We start from the raw sequence: 16,310 nt of genomic DNA, 5'->3' as shown, positions 1-16,310 counted from the left end.
CTCGGACGGGACGCTGAACACTATGGAGATGAGTTGTGCTGCCAGACTGGATGGGAATCATGTCTTACACAGGGAGCTGTCTCGCTCTGCTAGGGCCTCTTTGAGAATGGACCAAGAAAGGTACGTTAGGGGCATAGTGGAGGAGTTGGAAGGTCATTTTGCCCAAGAATGACCTTCGAACTGCTTTCTGAGCCCTGAGGGAACTCCGGTCGGATGAGTATAGGGCCCGCTGGGCTGAGTATTTTGAGCAACTGTATGGGGTAGATCCCTTGTCTTCACAATTCCCCTTGGCTGGCACATAGCCGCTAGTGGCTGATCCACCAATCAGTGAAGCACCACCTTCCATCGAAGATGTGAGCAGGGCGGTCTCTAGGCTGAAGAGTGGAAAGACTGCTGGTGTCTGTGGGATTACTGTGGAGTTGTTGAAGGCAGGTGGAGAAGCCATGATCTGTGGCATGCATGCAGTCCTGTCTGTCGTTTGAGAGACTGGTACCATTCCTCCTGACTGGAAAAGGGGCTTGGCCATCCCTATCTGGAAAGGGAAAGGGGACCAGAGGGACTGTGGCAACTACAGAGGTATTACATTGCACAGCATACCAGGCAGGGTCCTCGCTCATCTGCTCTCGGCCACTTTTACGAGCACAGAAACCTAAGCAGTCTGGTTTTAGACCCAAGAAGTCAATTGTAGACCGTGTCTTAGCACTTCGTGTCCTTGTGGAACACCGACTTGAGTTTCAACAAGGTATGCTTGCAGCTTAAGTTGATCTCAAGAAGGCTTTTGACTCAGTGCACCGGGAGAGTCTCTGGAGCTTACTGGGTCTCTGTGGGATCCCCTCTGGGATTATTGGTTTGCTGTCTGGCCTGTATACAGATACCGAGAGTGCTGTCAAGTGTGGGGAGGGCATCTCTGCCTTTTTCCTGGTGTCAGCAGGGGTAAGACAGGGATGTGTCCTGGCCCCAACACTTTTCAATACTTTTATGGACTGGATACTTGGCCGTGCCGTGTACCGTAGTTCCTGTGGGGCATCAATTGGTAATTTCAAGGTCACAGACCTTGACTTTGCCGATGATGCAGTGATTCTAGCGGAGACATTGGAGGTCCTGGAAATAGCTCTCGAGGTGCTGCATGAGGAGGTGAAGACATTGGGACTCCTAGTCAACAGGACCAAAACCAAGGTTCAGGAATTTGGGGACTTGATGAATATCGATATACAGTCTGTGCATGCCTGTGGCGAGAACATTGAGGTCTTGGATAGCTTCACTTATCTTGGTAGTGTAGTGCAGAGCGACGGAGGTTCCGACCGGGAAGTCACTCGACGCCTCGGTCTGGCCTACGGCCTTATGAACTCACTCAATAGGAGTATTTGGCGCTGTTGGTATTTGACTAGGAGGACTAAGACCAGGCTCTTCAGAGTACTGGTAATCCCAGTCTTACTCTACGGGTGTGAGACCTGGACATTGAACAGTGTTCTCAAGGCCCGTCTTGGCTCCTTGAGAATCATGGGGTATACCTGGACGGATCATGTGTCCAATCAGGTCTCCATGAGACTGATTACTTATAACCAGTCTGATACGAGAGCGCCAACTTCAGCTCTATGGGCATGTGGCTCGTTTTCCTGAGGAAGATCCAGCTCATTGGGTAATCTCCACGGAACTCATGACTGAAGCAAGTCGATCAGATTTGCCAAGATGTGCTGGGGGTGGGAAGGAATGCTGCATGTAGGCTTGCTCGGAGGGACCCCAAGAGGTGGAGGCAAAGGTTGGGCGCGGCAAAGCGTAGTCATGCATATGCCCCCTTATGATGATGATGTATATATATATATATATATATATATATATATATATATATATATATATATATATATATATACATATATGAACGAGAATGAATATTTTTCACTATATAAGAAAAGTGTTTGACCGGCTTCGATTATATCTTCGTCAGAATTAGAGAAACTACAGAGCAATATATATATATATATATATATATATATATATATATATATATATATATATATATATATATATATATCTGACATGAGCTTACTCGCATATTTTCTGCCGCGACCTTGAATAATTTGAATCTGCCCAGTGCTCAGTCGTGATGTATGCAGCTTCCATAATTTTTCTTCTTTGTTTGTTCAATCCTCCATGCATTACTTCTGCTTCCTTCACGTTCGGTAGATGTCTAGCTTCGGTTCTAGGATCCTATGTCGCGGGGAAACTATGTCTCGGAAGTAATGTTGCCACATCGCGCTGCAGTTGAGACAGCTGAGTGTTAAGGCCTTCCTTTCTAACAGCCAGCGTGTAGACAACCATTACTTTAACATGAAACCTAGTGTAGGACCTATGCAATGCCACTGAAAAAGTGACAACTTGACCCTTGCCAAGTCAAGGAGCCCTGAGCTAATAGCCTGGAGCAGGCTGCCTGTTTTGTTAGAATAAGAGACTGTAAAGGTATTTCTCTAGCCACAGGGCATCCTCCTGCACGGCATCTCAGCCTCCAAAGGTCTGCTCCCCAGGACTGACCCACTGGAAAAGGGCATTTAAGTTCCTCTTCCCTCCTCCCCACACACATATGCACTTTTTGCTGATTAGTATTAGTGTCTACTTTAACTAGAAAATACCCATGATTTATTCTATCTATACATTTTGGTGTATTTCTTTTTTGGCAGATGTCACTATAGACTACCCTCCACCTGGGGCCCAGGGCGTTGAAAATCGCCTTCTCCCAATAGGCAGACCACTGCAAAGGAGGGCATGATCAATGATGTGGGCTGAATAGCAAATGTTATCCTTATTTTTAACCTTCTTTATACTGATATGCTTGAAATGCTAGTTTTTCATACTTATTTTGTGACTGAAGAGGTTAAACCTTTGTGTGTGGAGGGGGAGGGGGTGAGTGCAGCGGATTCTTCTTGGTTGTGTATTTATTTCCATCCTTTTAAGTATCACCAATACATCAAAGCCCTTTACAATGCTTCAATCCCCATCTCATTTACATCTCACTTTCTTCACTTTGTCTTTCTTGCTTCTTCCAGCACCTAATATCTTCATCCATAAAGGGGACTCATCCCATTCACACTGCATGTTCTTCTGGCTCTAGATCTTTGATACAAGATATCTGTTACCAGTACCCAAGCCACCATCACAATTCCTTTAAGTGTTCACGAGGGAGAGGTACCATAACCAGAGAAGATAAGCCCATCTGGTGAGGATACCTACCTAATCACCTAAAAACTTGTTTCTGCTGGAGCCTCACCTGTGCAATGTTGCTCAAAACCTTAAGACTATTAACCATATCCCTCAAACCTAGATTGAACCCTGTCTCTTTATTTTCTTCTATATTTCTCTCTCTCAAGTTTACTTTCCTCTTTCAACATGCAAAGATGCAAATTCCCATTTTTACTAATTTACTAATCAAAGGCTCAAGAACAACACAGTATACCAAGGTGACATAATTTGTAAGTGTGAAAGTGGTCTGAACTAACTTTTTCATTTAGAAGTGGTAATGAAAAAGGCCAAAGTTTATATAACACTTTATTATCAGACAATATTTTTATCATATTTGTAATAAAGGATTTTTGGTTTATTTGTTATTTATATAATCTATAGATTTGTTAATAGTTAAGTAACAATTTTCCTATTTTCTATTTTCCTTTTTGGTTATCTGTGTTTCAGAGACCATTCTAAATTTTCTATCAAGATGGAGATTAAAATCCTCCAGTTTTTTTTGGCTTCTGTTGTATCAGGGAGGTGTTCTCCTGACCGAACCCGTTTATGGGAGACTCTCTTATATCTGTAACATTTTCTTCTACTTGCCCTCCTCCTATGTTGAATCTTAGTTCTTTAGGTATGGGAAAATCTTTCACACTATCAGTCTTTTGAAACTCCTTTCTAGGGGATTTTTCCTTTAGTTGACCTCCTAAGTGGGATCTTTTTACCTTTGATGGTACTGGAAGATCTTCATTATTGGTCTCCTCACAGCTAGAATCTTCTGAAACTGCTTTACAGGAGATTTCTCCTCTGGTTCACCTCCTTCTATGAAGGATATCCCTAATTCTGCTGGTGCTGGAAGATCTTCCTCAATACTATTTTCCTCAGAGCTAGAATATTCAGGACCCTGTTTCACAGAGTATATTTCCTCTGACTCTCTTTCTTTTATGTCAGATTTTTGTTCTGTTGGTGTGGGAAGATCTGCCTCACTAATGGTCTCCTCAGAGCTAGAATCTTCCTGAACTTCATCTACAGGGGATATTTCCTTTGGCTGACCTCCTACAGGGGACCTTAGCTCTGTTAGTGTGGGAAGATCTTCCTCAGTACTAGTCTCATTTTCCTCAGAGCTAGAATATTCCAGGACCCTGTTTCACAGAGTATATTTCCTCTGACTCTCTTTCTTTTATGTCAGATTTTTGTTCTGTTGGTGTGGGAAGATCTGCCTCACTAATGGTCTCCTCAGAGCTAGAATCTTCCTGAACTTCATCTACAGGGGATATTTCCTTTGGCTGACCTCCTACAGGGGACCTTAGCTCTGTTAGTGTGGGAAGATCTTCCTCAGTACTAGTCTCATTTTCCTCAGAGCTAGAATATTCCAGACCCTGTTTCACAGAGTATATTTCCTCTGACTCTCTTTCTTTTATGTCAGATTTTTGTTCTGTTGGTGTGGGAAGATCTGCCTCACTAATGGTCTCCTCAGAGCTAGAATCTTCCTGAACTTCATCTACAGGGAATATTTCCTTTGGCTGACCTCCTACAGGGGACCTTAGCTCTGTTAGTGTGGGAAGATCTTCCTCAGTACTAGTCTCATCAGAGCTAGAATCTTCCTCTGGTTCACCTCCTCCTACATAGAACCTTCTTAGCTCTGTTGGTGCTGGAAGATCTTCCTTACAACTAGTCTCTTCCTTACTAGTGCATTCCTGAACCACTTTTATAGATTTTTTTACAAAAGAAGCATTTTCCCCTGGCTGATATTCATCTATGTTGCATCTTCTAAATTTGCCTGTAACTGGAAAATCTTCCTTAATACTGTATTCTTTGGTGGGACATCCTTCTGGATCTGGCTGGACCTTTGCTGATTTCTTTTCTTGTATTTCTGCAATGGGAATATCAAGCAAAGGGCTTGGAGTTCTTATCTGCTTTTGGGTCTCTTTGTTTGGCAGATTCCTTAAACATTTCCTTAAAAAGGGCAAATTGGTCAGTTTATCTTCCCATTTCTTTGTTTCTTTACTGTTATGGGTTGTAAGATGGTGGTCAAGCTGAGATCTCCAAATAAAGTTCTTGTCACAGAGTGAACAATAGAATGGTTTGTCACCCTTGTGAATTTTCACATGCTTCTTCAGAATGCATTTTGCATTGAAATTTTCATCACAGTAGGAGCATTTGAATTGCTTCCCATAAGCACTTGCATTTGTATGTCTTAAGAGGTCAGCCTTATCTAAAAACTTTTTATCACACTGTAAACATACAAAACTACTCTGATGTAAATGAATTTTCTCATGTTGTTTCAGTTCCCATATTGTGATGAACTTCATATCACACTGAGAGCACTGGTGTATGTCACTAACATGTATTTTCCCATGCTGTATCAAGTCCTCCTCTGAAATAAATTTTTCTTCACAGTGTGAACACCAAAATGGGCTTTCATCTAAGAATGTTTCAGAGAGTAAGTTCTTAGGAGAGTGACTACTCTCACTGAAACATTCCTCCTTACTTGTTAAATGTTTTTTGCCTTCATGAACCTTACTGTGTAGGATCAGCCTGGACTTCACAAAGAATTTCATATCACAATGTGCACATTCAAAGGTTTTTTCACCTTTATGATTTTTTATATGTTTTCTAAGTAAACACTTTACTTCAAAAGATTCAACACACTTTGGGCACTTGAATAGATTTTCTTTACTACTGATTTTTATGTGACGTTTAAGAGTGAATTCATGAAGGAATTTCTGATTACAATACAAACAAGCAAATGTACTTCTCTCTTGAACATGAGTATCCTCATGAGATCTCATTTCATAAGCATAGGTGAATTTCCACTCACACTGTGAACACTGGTAAGGTTTATGCAAATCATGTTTTCTCCTCTTATGTTTTTGTAAGGTGTCCAATGAGCTTAATCTTTTCTTGCAAATTGGACATGCAAATGGCTTTTGATTTGCAAGCATCCTTCCAACATTTTTGCTAGAAGGACCATTTGGAGTTTGACTTGCATCTTGTATCAGCTGGGAGGGTGATAACTTTTCATCCTCTTGTGAGCCTACTGGGGGTCTTTCCCCTGAACTTGGGCTACACAGCATTTGGTCAATCCCCTCCTTGATCTGCTCTTTATCTTTATCTTTCCCCAAAGCATCTGAGCTGGAAAATTTATCTTTACTGTCAAAGCTTTCCTGAGTTTTATGGATCATCAGATGATATTTGAGCTCAGCTTTGCTATGGAATTTCACATCACAGTATGGACAGCCCTTTATTTTTTCATCTTTGTGTATTTCCATATGTTTCTTTAAAAGACATTTAGCTTCAAATTTTTGATCACAAGAGTAACACCAGAAATGTTCTTCCCCAGCATTAGTTCCTAAATGGGTATTAAGATCTGACAAAAGCTTGAACTTCTGCTCACAATGCATACAAGCAAAGCTTTTAATGTTTTTGTGAACTCTCTCATGCTTTTTCAAATGCAATGGGTAAGGAAACTTTAACTTGCACAGTGAACACTGGTACGGTTTACTATGGCTCCTTTTATGCTTAAAAAAGTCACTCTTTGCCTTGAATTTTTTATCACACTGAGAACAATGATATTTTTCAATACTAGAGTGCATTCTTTCCTCATGTTCTTTTAAGCTACTTTTAAGTGTAAATCTTCTATTACAGTATGAACATCCAAATCGTTTACTGCCTGGGTGTATCTTTGCACTGAGAGTAGAAGAATAAACATCCTTTGTGGGAGATCCATTTTGTATCTGTTGGGAAGGCCTCTCCTCCTTTAGTAATGCTGTTGGTGATGACTTCCCAGCCACATATTCACTCCTAGCTTCCTTCTGGCAATCTTCTGACAAAACATCAGAAATTGGGGATTTTACCTTTGGCTCCTGCTGTCCCTTACCTGAATGACTTGCAACATGTTTATTCAGCTGAGATTCCCTGAGAAACTCCTCATCACAGAGGGGACACTTCAATGGATTTACACCATGGTCAATTTTTAAATGATTTCTGAGGATGCATTCAGCTTCAAAAACTTTAATGCAATAAGAACACCTGAAATCCTTATCACTATCATTTTTGTTTAGATGCTCTGTAAGGTCTTTTTTCTGAAGGAATTTCTCACCACAATATTGGCATAAAAACTCCTGCTTGTTGCTGTGCTTCTTTTCATGCTCCTGTAAATCCAGCACAGTCATAAATTTAATCTCACACTGTGTACAGTGCAAAGGCTTCTTGATTATATGTTTTCTTTTTTCATGTCTTCTTAAACTTGCTTTGGACTTAAAGTTCTTCTCACACTGTGAACATCCAAACCGTACTTCAACTGAGTTATTATTCTGTATGTCAACTTGTACAACACAGCTGTTTTCCTGCACACAAAGGTCATTATCTTGTACACTTTGGCTAACTTCCTTTGTGTTAAGGCAGGTACTTTGTACACCATGATTACTGTCCTGTGCACCAAATTCATTTTGTACATGAAGAGCATCATCTGGTACAGTAAGGTTTTTATCCTGTGAACCAAGGTTACTATCCTTGATGTGAAATTCTGATACCTGGTTGGAGGGAATGACACTCTCTCCCTCCTCATTTGACATCTCATGTTTTCTTGATGTTGATAGACTAGCAAAGTCCTCTCCCAAGTTTGACTTTCCTTTTCCTATATGAGACTCTTCATGTTTGTATAATTCATTCTTCAAGGCGAACTTCATGCTGCACAGTGAACATTCATAGGGTTTCTCCCTGGTGTGAATTTTCTCATGCTGTTTACAGTTTGATCTGGAACTGAACTTCTTATTGCAGTACTGACAGCTAAATGGTGTCTCCCCTGTGTGGATATTTATGTGCCTTGCCATATCAGCTTTCCTTAGAAAATTTTTATCACAGTATGAACATTTGAACTGTTTTTCTCCTGTGTGTGTCTTTATGTGCATTCTTAAGTTGCCCTTAACTCGAAATGTTTTGTCACAGTGTGCACAAGCAAATTCTTTTTTACCTGTATGAACTTTCTCGTGGCAGGCTAGCCTAGTTTTGGTAACAAATTTTTTTTCACACTGTGAACACTGGAAATTCTTCGTACTTGCATGCAATGCTTCATGATTTTTCAAAGCTTTATTTGTGAAGAATTTTTTTTCACACTGTGAACATTCAAATGTTCTTTCAGATGTATGTGTCTGTATATGACAAATGAAATTACTCTTGTCAATGAATCTTTTCTCACAAGCTGCACATTCTAATGGCCTTTCATTTTTATGCATCATTTCATGCTTTCTGAGTGATTGTACAGAATTTAATTTCTTACCACATAGCTTACACTCATAAGTCTTTGCTTCACCTGTATGTGATTTGATGTGAAATCCGAGGTTGCTCTTCACAGAGAAGCTTTTATCACAGAATGAACATTGGTAAGGCTTTTCACCTGTATGCACACGCTCATGTTGCTCAAGGTTACGTTTGGAACTCAGCACTTTCTTGCAGTAGGAGCACTTGAAGTTCTTGGTGCTGTTCATACTGGACAGCTGAAATATACAAGAAAACTTGACTTACAAAGGCAGTGAACAACAGACAGGTACAAAATAAAGTTATATGCCATGTTTTAGCTAAAGAATAGGAAAATAATACTCGACACTAATAGAATTTGATGAAATTAAATAGTCTAATAAATTGAAGAGTCCTGATTCAGTCCGTTTATATGTATGTGTATATATATATATATATATATATATATATATATATATATATATATATATAAAATATGTATATATAAATATATATATATAATATATATATAATATATATATAACATATATACATACATATATATACATACATATATATATACATATATATAAATATATAGATGTATATATATGTATATATATATGTGTATATATAATTATATTTATATGTATATATGTATATATATGTGTATGTGTATGTGTATGTGTATGTGTATATGTATATATATATATAGGTATATATATATATATATATATATATATATATATATATTATATATATATATATGTATATATATGATTATATATATATATATGTATATATGTATATATATGTGTATGTGTATGTGTATGTGTATGTGTATATGTATATATATATAGGTATATATATATATATATATATATATATATATATATATATATATATATATATATATAGGTATATATATATGTGTATATATATATATATATATATATATATGTATTATGTATATATACATATATACATATATATACATACAATACATATATACATAGATATATATACAATACATATATATATACATATATATACACATCTATATACACATTTATGTACACACAAACAAACACAGACCCATATGTATGCATTTATGTACAAACACACACACACACGTGTGTGTGTGTGTGTGTGTGTGTGTGTGTGTGTGTGTGTGTGTGTGTGTGTGTGTGTGTGTGTGTGTGTGTGTGTGTGTGTGTGTGTGTTTGTTTGTATATGTGTGTATATGTATATATATATACAGATACACACATACATACATACACACATACACACACACACACGCACACACGGCCACACGGCCACACGGCCACACACCACCCACACACACACACACACACACACACACACACACACACACACACACACACACACACACACACACACACACACACACACACACACACACACACACACACACACATATATATATTTATGTATAATATATATATATATATATATATGTATATATATACGCATATATATACATGTATCTATCTATCTATCTATCTATCTATCTATCTATCTATCTATCTATCTATCTATCTATCTATCTATCTATCTATCTATCTGGGGTGGTACAAATATATATATAAATATATATATACATAAATATATACATAAATATATATAAATATATATATAAATATACAGAGAGAGAAATATATACATATATATATATATATATATACATATATACAGACATATACATATATACGTATATATACATATATATACATATATACAGACATATACATATATACATATATATATATATATATATATATATGGTTTTGATAATGAAGTATGTCAATTACTGATCTGTGTTTTTTTTTCATTCTGTTCCATATGAATTTCTAAACCACCAATTGGATTGCAACAAGATTTATTGTATAGTACAAATCCCTTTTTCAGTATTATTTTTCTTTTGAAGGAGGACAAATCACTCAAGCAACAGTGGTTCAAGTTTCAAAGCTCTTTCTGTTGTTGGAAAAAGAATTAAACAATGACCAATTTGTATCCTACTTTTTTTTTAACTGTACAGGCAAGTCCTTGCCTTTTGGTGGGGGGAAAAGTTGCTTTACTTGGAAACCTCATATACCTAAGAAAGAAATGAAAGGGAACTGCAAAATCAAATGCTAGTAGAGATTAGTAGTTTTAATGTCATCATTTTCATGTCTTTTATTCACTCCCCTGCCCCTACAAACATTTAAAACCAATTTCCACATTTGTTTTATAAGGATACTACTTTTATATGTTGAGCCAAGATGAGAAACTTTTTTATTTCCGTTCCTTGTTAAGACTCAAAGTACCTTTTTGAGTTATAGTGACTCTGTAAAGAGAAAATGCTGTTGTATTTTATTATAACTGTTATTTTTGGTTCACATTAAGAAGAAATATACTTGAATTTCAAAGGAGTTTTCTTGTCTATATATGAGGAAACATGTAAGGTAAAAATTTAACTTTGCTGTGAATTAAAATCTTTTAATGTTAAGTTTTGAGCAAATTTATAATTAAACTTTCATAAATAAATTTATACTTCATTTTTGCCTCTTATCTAGTTGAATATATTCTCAAAACTGGGCTTAAAATGTTCGGATACCATATAGAAATACTCCAAGTTTTCACTGTAGTGTATAATTCAAATGTCTGGCAGGAGTTTAAATGTACAAAGTCTTAACCCACTCAAGGGGGTGTGGCAGGTTGGAATCTTCTATGTGCATTAATTAAAGGCAAATTTCCACTGAAATCCTACTTCAAGGCAAATTTCCACTGAAATCCTACTTCACCAAAGTCATGCTGAATATGTGTTGGTCTGAGAGGGTGGAAAGCCACTGGCAATTCACATAGACTTGGTAGCCACTTAGATATCTAGTCCCACATGAACATTCACACTTGTCTCTGAGTTCCCATATTTCACCCTGATTCTGGTTAAAATAAACCTCTTTTCAGTGATTTAGTCACTCTAAGGACCCCAGCAGTGAGGTTTGATATAAACAGACAGGCAAAGGTGCAAAAACAGAATTTTCTGATGGGGCCAGCCAAGTGCCTAAGTATAGTTATTCCTGTAAATAATGTATTTACAATGAAATATTTTGATGATTTTTTAAAAATATTTTACCTACCTATGAAAATAAAGCAGTAGCATAGATTTCTATCTCTAAATTGTTCATATCTCTAATATATTTTTCAGTTTTTTAAACACAAAAATCTAAAATGAATCAGATTTAGATGAAAATGTCTGGAAACATTGTTTTTTACTAACAGCTAAGTACCTATGCCTAAACTGGGTAAAGGAATTAAGAATAATAAAGAGAAAAGTGAAAAAATATCAGCACATTATAAACAAAAAGCCAATATGCCTTTGTATATGTGAAAATTTCAAAATACTTTGTATGGGGCAGTAGGCATACCAAAGGAATATTCACAGCAAAAAAATTAAACTGATTGGTTACGTACTATACGCTTTGAAAATCTATGTCACAACACATTTACATACATGCGCATATATGAGTATACACATAAGTATACATACATTGTTCTGGCTCACAAAAAATGTAAACAGCACAGACACACACACACACAAAAAAAAAATCCTATATAAACTATGCTTTATGTCAGAACTAATCTTTCTGTATTATTTGGACCAGTCATAAATTATCCATTTCCTTTCCATTCCTCTTTTATTGCATCAAAGACAAGGTGAGAAAAATTTTCCCATGCTGAAAAAATCATTAATTAAAAACTGTCATGTGTATCATGCTTAGCCTACTGGAATCATAATTATTACTATTTGTATTAATACTAGTTTTACTATAATTTATAATTATATTATCATTCATATTATTATTCTTATTATAACAACTATAATCTTTATATCACTATTATGATTAGTTATAGCTTAATTAACATTATCTATCATTATCATTGTAGTTGTTTTCTTATTGTTTTTATTATTAGCATTATCACTATCATTATCATTAATTCATAGTGCTATTATGACTAATTATTACTTTTTGGTATCACTATCATTTTCATTACAATCCATATAGTCTAATAAATATAATTTATCCTGCTGACATAATTATGACTCTCATCAGCCATACCCTTACTAGGCATAAATAATATAAACCATATAACCAAATACCCAAAGTGACAGAAAATATACATGTTCAGAAGTTAGTGAAGCATGCAAAGACCTATGAAAATAATGGCTTGAATCACGAGATCAGTTTCCTTGCCATTTAGAATGAAAAGGGCAAGAGAAGTTCAGATTAGAACACGATTTTTGGGCAATAGAATTAATTTTCAACTCACATTCGTTTATTGCTTTTAAATCAGTCTGGTGTAAATGAACCTCAGAGCCCAAACCAAAAAATAAAGCAATGAAACAATGGTGTAACTCTTGTAATGAGGACAGGGTTAAAAATGGATGGTTAAAAAAAAATAATAATGATAATAAATATGCTAGACATCAAAGGTCATATAGCACCACGGTAAAGTATTGTGGTGAAAAGGGTAATAATTAAATAATGAAAAGGATAAGTAGACAGAAGAAGGGGATGAAGAAGAGAAGGAAAATGGCAATTGGTTAAAACAAATACATGTACCTGACATCAAAGGTCATTTAGCACTAAGGTAAAGTATGGTGGCAAAAAGGGTAAAAATGAGTTAACAATTAGAATAAGAAGACAAAAGAAAGGGATGAAGAAGAGAAGGAAAAGGAAAGGGGGAGAAGAAAAGACAATACAAAATTAGTTAATTATTATTTATCATTATCATTATTATCATTACTATTACTATTATCATTATTATCATTACTATTGCTATTATCATTATCAACCTTTACTATTACTATCATAATAAGTAGTGGTATAATAATAATAATAATAGTAGCAGTAGCAGTATCACTATCACTACTATTAGAACTACCATAATCACTCTTATGATGATTATCCTATTCATTATAATCATTATTATTATTAATCTATTTATCTTTTATTAATTTACTTACTTAATAAATTATCTATCAAAGACTCTCTTCAGCATGGGCTGGTGCAATGGGACTGGGATTCTATGTTGTAAAGCTTTCACTGTCACCCACTGAGAACTGGGGAAACACAATAAAAAAAAAAGGTTACAGGTATAAGTACTTCTCTGTAATTATTTCTAACATGTATGTAAACACACTCAGAACCATGCAGGTAAAATAATGAGACAACAGCAAAAACAACCTTTCATATATACAACCCCAAAATCAAAATAATCTGATATATAACAAAAGAACATCAGGGAAATTGATAAATTCCATTTCCTCAGAATTATAGATAATTTATATCTGCTGCTTAAGCTACCATATTCTTATAATTAATTTTCTAAAGCTATTACAATTTTTAAATCCAATTTTTAAAGCTACTGTAAGTAGCAGCTATTGCTTTTGGTCTCTCTGGAATCTGCAAGAATAACATTACAAATAGACTATATGGAAATAAATATGAAGAATAATAAATTGAGACTTTTTAGTAATTTCATCTTTTCAATACGTCCAAAAAAATTGGGTTCAAAAACTTGAAATCTCCTGATGTGTAATTGTTTGGATGAGCAATGTATCATAAAAGAAAAAAAGTTAAAACAGCCTCAACAAAAAGGGCTTGCCATAAATATGTACAATAATATCTTTAATATATATCATAAAATAATTTTTATATATATATACAAGAAAATCAAGTAAATATTCAGGCGTAAAATTATTACAATGTACATATCAAAATCCTCATAGGTTTACATAAAAAAATCAAATCGGTTTTTCACACCATAATCCTGCCATTAGAAACCAAAGTTCCCTCTCTAAGGAAGGTTTTGATAGCCAACAGATAATCGTGTGAAGGGTTCCGTCACTACGTCTTTTTATCCGAATGAAGTATTTTGGTATGTCTTTTCCGTGTCCTCTAGTAACGCATGTGGTCGCGAAAACAACAAAACTTATTCTAAAACTGACTTCTGACACAGATCAATGCAAAATACGTATCACTCGTTATAATAAATCATATCATTATTATTGTCGTATCAAAATCTTTCGTATTTTAGTAGTCAGCGAGAAATGGTAGTAAAAAGTAGGTAGATACAATCACAACTTACTCTTGTAGATCCCGCTTTCCTCTCTCAGCTGATCATGTAAACAAACACCGAGTGGACAACGGACGCAAAATTGTATATACATCCACTAAAAGATATACAGTGTGTATATATGTGTGTGTGTGTGTGTGTATATATATATATATATATATATATATATATATATATATATATATTTATATACATATTTTTTGTACATATATAAGTATACAAATATACATACATACTGTATATACTTATGTATATATAATGTGTAATATATGGGCATACATATATATGATATTCATATATATATACGAATATATAAATATATAAATAAATAAATATATGTATATGTACATATATATATACATATATATATATAGAGAGAGAGAGAGAGAGAGAAGAGAGAGAGAGAGAGAGAGAGAGAGAGAGAGAGAGAGAGAGAGAGAGAGAGAGAGAGAGAGAGAGAGAGAGAGAGAGAGAGAGAGAGAGAGAGAGAGAGAGAGAGAGAGAGAGAGAGAGAGAGAGAGAGAGAGAGAGAGAGAGAGAGAGAGAGAGAGAGAGAGAGAGAGACTAATATGTGTGTGTGTGTGTGTATATATATATATATATATATATATATATATATATATATATATATATATATATATGCATTACTGGACTTCCCTCCTATATATCTTTTGTACAGACAGGCACTTCTCTACACATGCTTTTGTACGGGCGGTATTTCAGTACTAGCTGTAATACACAGGCGGGCATTTCTCTACTCAAAAGTTTGCTGTTGAAGATCATGAATTAAACTGATCATATTTCATTCTTTATTAATGTATACTTTTCCTCGCTACTCACGAGAGGAGAAGGGGACAAGGGAAAATATTCATCATTTCCTTTTTCTCTTATGCATCACTATTTAGGATCCATGGAGAGCCGAATATAATGCCTAACATGTATGCGTATCCTTTGTAAAGAAGTTTGCGATCTCCTCTGTTGCGATGATAAGAACCATGGGATATGATGGTGAGTTGAACCAGGAAGACTTACAAGAAAAGAGGAACTGGAGTCCGAAAAGAGAAAAGGAGACGGAAGAAGTAGTTACTGGCTACCTAGCGAAAATGAAAAATTAGTACGAGAAGCTAAAGGTAGGGGGCGTAACCCTTTTGCTGGTCATAATTATGGGCGGTGTCGTATCAGGCAAGTCTATCGTAATTATTTAAATGTTAAAATAGGGAGTGTTTATTTATTTACTTAGTCATTTATTTTATTCATTTGTTTGTTTATTTTGAAGTGTCTAGTTTATGTAGCTATGGACATTTTTTTGTGAACTGCGTTGATTCAGATTCCATATATGTAGGATATTCGCGAAGTCTTTGCCAGGAATGAGGTCACCGTAAATTACACGTTTGCTGAGAGGTCAAAGAGGGTGAATTGGATGTTGCAACCCTGCCAGGTAAGAGGTCAGATTAGGATGCTCGGATACTATAGGGTTAACCAAGGACGGACGTGATGAGACATGAACTGATATAATTTCCGTGTAAACTGATGATAGTAGATAATAAGCTTTTTCTTTCATAACCAAAGTAGTGAGAACAGTTAATAGTATTATAAGATTAGTACAGCAGCAACAAACAATCGTACCAGGAAGGGGCAAATATGCTGTATAAAAGACATAAGTGAATATTTCCAGCAAATATAAATTGAAGTAGGGAAATATCCGCTAG

General features: G+C 35.4%; 1 protein-coding gene across 1 annotated transcript; it reads right to left on the bottom strand.

Moving 5' to 3' along the window:
- Positions 1 to 3,666: 3,666 nt before the first annotated feature.
- LOC125028223 (zinc finger protein Xfin-like) lies at positions 3,667 to 14,636 on the bottom strand. Its single transcript, XM_047617624.1, has 4 exons — positions 14,614 to 14,636; positions 4,361 to 8,717; positions 3,945 to 4,275; positions 3,667 to 3,847 (listed from the first exon to the last, which is right to left on the bottom strand). Exons 2-4 carry the CDS (start codon positions 8,706 to 8,708, stop codon positions 3,667 to 3,669), a joined length of 4,860 nt encoding a protein of 1,619 aa, XP_047473580.1. The 5' UTR covers positions 8,709 to 8,717; positions 14,614 to 14,636.
- Positions 14,637 to 16,310: the final 1,674 nt, after the last annotated feature.

This window comes from Penaeus chinensis, chromosome 8 (assembly GCF_019202785.1).
Source record: "Penaeus chinensis breed Huanghai No. 1 chromosome 8, ASM1920278v2, whole genome shotgun sequence".
Taxonomy (NCBI): domain Eukaryota; kingdom Metazoa; phylum Arthropoda; class Malacostraca; order Decapoda; family Penaeidae; genus Penaeus; species Penaeus chinensis.
The sequence above is the reverse complement of the archived record's forward strand: the minus strand, read 5'-3'. Positions and strand labels throughout refer to the sequence as shown.

Bases quoted from the DNA above. Each gene is read 5' to 3' on its own strand.
- LOC125028223 (XM_047617624.1), bottom strand. From the start codon at position 8,708: ATGAACAGCACCAAGAACTTCAAGTGCTCCTACTGCAAGAAAGTGCTG. The intron at 4,276-4,360 runs GTCCTGGAATAT...GGTCCCCTGTAG, and splicing joins AATATACTCTGTGAAACAGG to GAGGTCAGCCAAAGGAAATA. The intron at 3,848-3,944 runs GTAAAAAGATCC...CCATACCTAAAG, and splicing joins ATCTTCCAGTACCATCAAAG to AACTAAGATTCAACATAGGA.